The sequence below is a fragment of the Hirsutella rhossiliensis genome (assembly GCF_020360975.1).
Source record: "Hirsutella rhossiliensis strain HR02 chromosome Unknown scaffold00001, whole genome shotgun sequence".
Classification (NCBI taxonomy): Eukaryota; Fungi; Ascomycota; class Sordariomycetes; order Hypocreales; family Ophiocordycipitaceae; genus Hirsutella; species Hirsutella rhossiliensis.
In genome coordinates, this window is record NW_025408667.1 from 6,101,766 (window position 1) to 6,109,605 (window position 7,840).

At 54.8% G+C, this 7,840-nt stretch overlaps 1 protein-coding gene across 1 annotated transcript; it reads left to right on the forward strand.

The window, feature by feature from the left end:
- Positions 1–4,019: 4,019 nt before the first annotated feature.
- HRG_00762 (reverse transcriptase (RNA-dependent DNA polymerase) domain-containing protein) lies at positions 4,020–6,548 on the forward strand (the record flags this gene model as incomplete). Its single annotated transcript, XM_044859233.1, has 7 exons — positions 4,020–4,102; positions 4,178–4,226; positions 4,293–4,672; positions 4,719–5,353; positions 5,483–5,694; positions 5,770–5,873; positions 5,960–6,548. 7 exons carry the CDS (start codon positions 4,020–4,022, stop codon positions 6,546–6,548), a joined length of 2,052 nt encoding a protein of 683 aa, XP_044725633.1.
- Between the last annotated feature and the right edge of the window lie 1,292 nt (positions 6,549–7,840).

Sequence of the window (7,840 nt, forward strand, 5' to 3'; positions counted from 1 at the left end):
CCAAAACCCACCAACGCATATTCAGTTCCTCGAAGATAGACGTCAATGAGCTAGATACGACCAGAATACCTGCGGACCATGTCTGGCCTTTAGCTAATCCCGAGTTCACTCGAGCTCCCGACCCTCTACCTTCCACCTCCTACCTCAAACGACCTAGGCTTCTATATTATGAAAGTTGTTTTGATAATTTTTATTTCGCCCATCAGATCCTGACTGAGGTGGAAGCGTGCGAGGTCCTAAGAATGCACCCACATCCCAACATTGTGCAATACCTGGGCTGCATTGTTAAGGACGGTAGGATAACAGGGCTTGGCTTTGCCAAGCACTCTTTGACTCTCTCGCAGATATTAAAAGATGGGACACCTTTTAACATGGCTCGTTGTCTGCATGGGATTGAAGCAGGTGTTCGTCATATGCATAACTTGGGGCTTGTGCACAATGATCTCAACCCGTCAAACATCATGATGGATGGAGATAATCCTATAATTATTGACTTTGATTCATGCAAGCGAGAAGGAGATGAACTGGGATCTAAGGCAGGCACTGATGGATGGACACTGGATGGCGAGGACTACGCAAGGCGAGAGAACGATCTCTATAGCCTCTCGAAGATACGAGCGGCCCTGAGGAAAGCCGATAAAAAGCTTTCAATTTTTCAGGCCTAAGAGACAACACTCAAAGCCCCACTCCTTCTCCGTCGAGTCCTCCCTTGTCCTTAGCAGTTCCTCAATGCGAATCGATACGTTGAGAGTATGGGTTGTCAGCTAGGACACGAGCACCTTGCTCGCGCTTTCACTGCTGTGGTGGGATATAGCTGCTGGACCATTTGCAACGCGTCTGTCCACAGTCCGATACTTTCGCCCTGTAAGACGACCCATCCTTGCGGTACTTCGTGATCCACTGACACGCATTGACGAGTGGCTCAATATCGCAACAAGCCATTGCTCTGCTTTCGTTAGGGTAGGATTCAGCAATTCTGGCTTTGGACAAGTCACGAAGTAGGTGCACTGGGACGTACATTCTGAACCTTGGTTTGAGCTTCTTCGAAATACTTTATGGCGAGGAAAACGCAGTGGTGATTGCTGGCCTATTTGAGACGGCTTTTGATGCTTATATACTTTTCCAAGATTCAGTGAGACGACCTACATTGGCACTTGTATTACTTCAACATTTGGCATCAGGCGCTCGTAACGTGCAATAAAAGGAGAGGGGAGGGATGCCACTCCTGCTAACTAAAAATTCGTGTATGGATATTACGTGAATTGTGATCTGCTTACTGCCGAGTACGTTTTTGTGCCCCTTTCCCTGTGCGACTATGTAACCTATGTTGACGCGTTGACATGAACCTTCCATATTCGGTTGAGGACAACATTGTTGTGACACCTATCCTCGCTTGGCCTAGCTGATTACGCCTCCTCGCCATTGTCTCGACCACCCGGGCTGATGCATGAATGTATCAACCCTGGAGGAGATCCCCCAAGGGCCTTTACGCAAAACGTATGGGGCTGAGGTGGTAACGTGAGCCACAACCTAAGTCAAGCGAGGATAGGTGTCACAACAATGTGTCCTCAACCGAATGTGGAAGGTTCATGTCAACGCGTCAACATAGGTTACATAGTCGCACAGGGAAAGGGGCACACAAACGTACTCTCTGTAAGTAGCAGATCCCTAGGATCACGACGTCACTACGCCGCCCTGAGCGGTCATCGCATGTACAAGGGATGTGTCCGATGAACATTCCTCTCGAACCACAGTCAAAAATGGCATGGATAGTGGCACCGCCGTGCTGTTAAACTGGGACTACCGCGAATGTGTAGTGCCATCAACGGTTCAAGACTGGCCGTCAAATTACTACCATGAATTATCGGCGGATGGGATCCACACGAGAACCTGTCACCTGATGATGTACAGGTTGGCCAGTCATTGACCGAGGGCAGAGCCAAACCGAACGACGTGTCACGGGCTATGCCCGGCTGGTGGACCCGGTTGTACCGGGTCCGGTGGGTCGTGCTCCGGTGGCAACACCGGCCCCGCTCCGCGGACCCGGAATCTGCGAGAACATTCCGTGAAGGGCAATATAAGCTCGCACTCGAGGCTACGCCTCGAGTTCAGCTTCCTTTCCTCCTTAGCTCTAGATAGACAACACCTAGGCACCTGCTTGTTGAATAAACTCCGGGCCAGCCTTTCACATATCTAGAGCTCCTTCTAAACACCGCAAGCTGCAGACTGCTCGTAAGGATGGACCAGCAGAGTGAGCCCAAGTCTCCAGCAGCAATGGATTGACCAACGCATTCAAGAAGCGGTCAATGCGACTCTCAGCCCTCTACAGGACCAACTTTCCTTGCTGATGGAGCAACTCGGGCGAGCGCAGCCGCAGAGCGCCGACTTGCAATCGCCGCCAGTGGCACGAGGATTGGGCGAGCACGCCTGGCTTGGGCACGCCCTCCCAAAACCTGCGGTACTGGAACGCGGAAACCGTTGCCCAACCCACCCAAGTATGACGGCTCACGGAAGAGCTACTCCGCCTGGGCCAGGCAGATGCGAGACAAGCTGGACCTTGATGCACACTACTACAGTGGAAATCGCGGACTTTGGTACCACATCAACTCATGTTTGGACGAGCGACCACAGCAAGTGGTCGCTACCTTTTACGCCGCGGGAGGCCCTGGGGTAGCTACGACCCCAAGAGTTCATGCGATACCTCGACCGAACCTACCAGGACAGCAACATCCAATCCCGCGCTGCTGCGCTGAGAACTATGCGGCAGCGCGAGACCAACCTCTCGCGTCCTTCCTTCCCCGATTCGAACAGGCATTAGCTGAAGCCGGGGAGCAGACTGGCCGGACAGTGCAAAGATCGTATTTCTAGAGAACGCAATAAATGCACGCCTCCAAGAGAGTTTGGTCACAGCTGTCCTACCGACGACTACCAGGGATGGCTTGCGAGTTCAGGAAATTGCGGGCAGATTGGAGAGACTGAAACCCGGTAGGCAGCCGACGTCGACTGAGCGGACGCCTCAACAGCTACCAAGGCAACGACCCAAGGAGGAACCGGAGGACCCCGACGGAGATGTTAAGATGACGGACATCAACCGTATTGGCCACGAGTCGAAGGGTCGTCGACATGTCGATAAGAAGCCGAAGGATGAGCGCCGCTGCTATCGCTGTGGTCGGACGGATCACCTTATCGTGGACTGCCCAGCCCAGGTGGTCTTTCCTGGCGAAGGGAAGCAACAGCGACCTAAAGCTGCGCGCATGAAGAAACCCGATGCCGCAGATGATTCGGAATCAACCGCAGCATCCAGTGAGGACGAGTCGGCGGGAAAAGACTAGCCCCGGGCGAAAGCGGGCGCCGGGGCCTGCAAAGGCAGACATCCGGGACTGGGAAGCGTTCAAGCCACGAATGAATAGTCGGACTGTACTAGTCAACGCGCGGGTAAACCAAGGCTATCGAATACGCGCCCTTGTCGACTGTGGATGTGACTGCTATGCCGTGATCGACGAAGCCCTTGTTCGGAAGCTGCGGATACCCTTCGTCGGCTCGAAACCACGAGAAATTGAGGATTCTCAGAGTCAGCGAAGAGTGTCATATCCCCAGGGTCGTGGCTGTTGTGGTCGAAACAGCTGGATTTGACGAACGTGTCTTTGCATACGTGATCCCAAGCCTGGGCCAGGACATGTTCCTCGGCCGGCCTTGGATGGAGAGAAATCACGTCGTGTACGATGCTGCCAAGCAGCGAATGTACCATGGGAGGGCAGGTGTGACGATACGCCTCATTGGGCAGGAAGAGCCCGCCAAGATACGCGCGATTCGAAGCGCAAGACTCGTGTCGGCAGCCGTATTCACGGCGGAGTGTCGACGCGCAAAGAGACGCAAGAAGTGCAACGCGATCTCGATTCATGCAATCAGTTTGTCGGATATAGAGGGCGCTTCAGCCGAAGCCGCCAGTCGATCCGAGCGAGAAGGTCCCGGCAGAAGTGCTGAAAGAATTCCGCGACCTATTCTCACCAGAAGAGGCAATGAAGCTGCCGCCACATCGACCGGGTGTGGATCATGAAGTCAACCTGCAGCCTGACAAGAACGGCAACGAGCCACCCCTACCGTGGGGCCCACTCTACAACATGTCACGAGAAGAGCTGTTGGTCTTGCGAAAGACTCTGAAAGACCTGCTGGACAGAGGATTCATCCGAGCGAGTAGCTCAGCGGCTGCCGCGCCGGTGCTGTTTGTGCGGAAGCCGAATGGAGGGCTGCGATTTTGTTGCGACTACCGAGCGCTGAATGCAATCACCAAGCGCGACCGATACCCACTGCCCCTCATCGCGGAGACCCTGCAGAATCTGGCCAAGGCTAAGTGGCTCACCAAGTTGGACGTGGTGGCCGCTTTCCATAAGATCCGCATGGCTCCGGGACATGAGGGAAAGACCGCATTTCGCACGAGGTTTGGGCTCTACGAGTGGCTCGTGTGCCCTTTCGGCCTGAGCGGCGCCCCGGCATCATTCCAACGATACATGAACAGTGTGTTGCGCGAATGGCTGGACGACTTTGTCACAGCGTACCTGGATGATGTACTGATCTACTCGAGCGGTTCGAAGGCGGATCATGAGGCTAAGGTGCGACGAGTTCTCCAAGCACTCGCCGACGCTGGGCTGCACCTAGACCCAGCGAAGTGCGAGTTTTCGGTACAAGAGGTCAAGTACCTTGGTTCATCGTCAACGCAGGAAAGGAATCGCCTGCGACCCCGAAAAGCAGCGCGCCATCCGCGAATGGGAGGCCCCGACCACGGTGAAGGGTGTCAGAAGCTTTCTGGGCTTCGCCAACTATTACCGGATCTTCATCCCCGACTATGCCAAGATCACGCAGTCTCTGGATGCCCTGCTTAAGAAAGGAACTGCCTTTCGTTGGGGACGAGCGGAGAACGAGGCGTTTCAGGAGCTGAAGCGACGATTTTGCGAGTCACCGGTGCTCAAGCAGTGGGACCCGAGCCTCCCGACCTTTTTGGAGACGGATTGCTCAGGCTACGCATTGGGAGGCGTCCTGTCGCAGGAAGGCCCAGATGGGCGTCGACACGCATGCGCCTTCTTCTCGAAGCGACTTTCGCCAGCGGAGTACAACTATCCCATTCACGACAAGGAGATGCTTGCCATCATGAGATGTCTCGACAACTGGAACGCCGAACTTAGGAGCTGCGGCCCATTTACAATCCTTACCGACCACCGCAACCTGGAGTATTTCATGACACGCCAGAAGCTCACGGAACGGCAGAGCCGTTGGGCAGCCGAATTGTCCCAGTTCGACTTCAAGCTCGAGTATCGACCGGGCAGCGAGGCTGTCGTGCCCGATGCATTGTCCCGCCGTGAACAAGACAAGCCACATGGCATTGACGACGAGCGGGAACAAGGAAGAATGATACAGTTGATACCGGATAGTGCCATTCCATCATCGACAAGAGCATGTATTAACGCGATGGGTTCTGACTGTTCAGAGGCATCCACCCTGCCGGAGATGAAGGTCTTCGAGGAAGCGGACCTGCAGCAACTCTGGGACGAAACGGTGGCGAAGGACTCGATATTCGGGGCAGCCTATGGCAGTCCGCGATCGCGAGCGTGCCTTCCCGCCCTCGCTGGGCCTGAAGATCCAGATTTCAGAATGTGCGATCGACGCAGGCAAAGGCTGACATTCAGAGACCGTATTTGGGTGCCGGGTGGATCCGGAGAGGAGGGTAACCAGGAGGAAGCTGAGAAAGACCAGTTGAGAACCCGCATTGTGCAGCAGTCGCACGACTCTGTTGCGACCGGTCATCCCGGCAGGGAAGGTACGCTGGCTATTGTGGCTCGGCGATTCTACTGGCCTGGACAGTCCCAGCTTGTTCGCCGGTTCGTAGCCAATTGCGACACCTGCGGCAGAGCACACATCTGGCGCCAGTCGAAAAGGGGATTTCTCAAGCCTCTGCCGATTCCAGATCGACCCGGAGCCATTTGTCCATGGACTTCATCACAGATCTGCCGCCTACTGGACCGAGCAAGGCAAGGTACCTGTGGGTGATTGTGGACAGACTGACAAAGGCTGTGACCCTCGAGGTGATGGACAACATGGAAGCTGAGCCGTGTGCAAACCGTTTTCTCCAGTGTCACTACCGATTTCACGGAATGCCACGGTCCATCGTCAGCGACCGCGGGAGCAACTGGCTAAGTAGGTTCTGGAAGAGGTTCTGTCGTCTTGCAGGTGTCACGCAGAAATTGAGCACGGCCTATCATCCTCAGACGGACGGAGGACCAGAGAGAATGAACCAGGAGGTCGAGGCCTACCTGAGAGCCTACGTGTCGTACGTGCAGGACGACTGGGGAGAACTGCTCCCTGCCGCGCAGCTGGCACTCAACAATCGTGAATCCGCAGCAACCAAGATCAGCCCCTTTTCGCTGAGCATGGTTACCACGTCGCTCCCATCAGCGTCGAGGAATCGGAAGAGCCACCGAGGCATAGAGAAGAAAGCAGAGCTGATAGCCTACTCAGTCGCCTGCAGGAGGTCAATGAGTACATGCAAGCAGTGATGGCCTCCTCACAGCAACAACAAGAAGAGGCTGCCAACGCAAAGCGACAGCCTGCGGAGCGATTTGAAGTTGGTGACAAGGTGTGGCTCTCGATGGCAAACTACAGATCGCCACGACCGTGCAAGAAGCTCGACTGGCTGCATCACAAGTACACAGTCACGAAGGTAATTAGTTCGCACGTCGTTGAGCTCGATGTTCGTGGCTCAATTTACCCGCGATTTCATGTTGACCTTTTGCGGCGGGCGCATCAAGATCCGGCTCCTGGCCAAAAGGTAGATGACGCACAGCCACCACCGGTACAAGATGAGTCCGGCACGGATCTGTGGGATGTCGACGAGATTCTCTGCGCGAGATGGAAGAAGCGCGGACGAGGGGAATTCAGGTAAGCACTAGTGCGATGGACGGGCTACGCAGAGCCGACTTGGGAGCCAGTTGAGTGGTTGCAAGGAACAATTGCGATGAAGGCATTCGAGGACAAGTACGGGCCAATCAAGACCAATGATGGCCCTAGGGAGAGGTACGAGACGCTGGCAGGAACGCGCAGACGCCGACCTGGTCGGAGGGGAGAAGGGGGGTAATGTCACGGGCTATGCCCGGCTGGTGGACCCGGTTGTACCGGGTCCGGTGGGTCGTGCTCCGGTGGCAACACCGGCCCCGCTCCGCGGACCCGGAATCTGCGAGAACATTCCGTGAAGGGCAATATAAGCTCGCACTCGAGGCTACGCCTCGAGTTCAGCTTCCTTTCCTCCTTAGCTCTAGATAGACAACACCTAGGCACCTGCTTGTTGAATAAACTCCGGGCCAGCCTTTCACACGACGGAAGCGTTCACAACTTCACACAGCGGAATTCCGTATCCAAACATCTCCAGGAACTAATTGGTTAGGAATAACGACCTAGTGGTAAGGCCATGGAGCCGCACGGAGCAGGGCCTCAGACCTGTATGCGATTTTGGCTAGATTTATTCCCGAAGCACTATTGATGGTGTACTGTACTGTAACCTTGTCATGCACGAAGCACCTCACCCCTTCCTCAGGCAGACCTGGCCGCTTGTCAATCCACTGAACTTTGTCAATTACGGGATGGATGCGCTTCTAACCAATTACATACCGTAGTGACAAGCGCCAATCATCGAGGTGTATGAAGGCGATGTGGTTATAATTTCGGCATTTCAACCCGCTACCTGCCACGAATCAAGCATTCACAAATATGGATAATGCTCACCAGCATGACTTGAACGTCTATATAATCATGTCTCACTCAGGGAAAATCCGGCCCTCTCATGTCTTCTCGC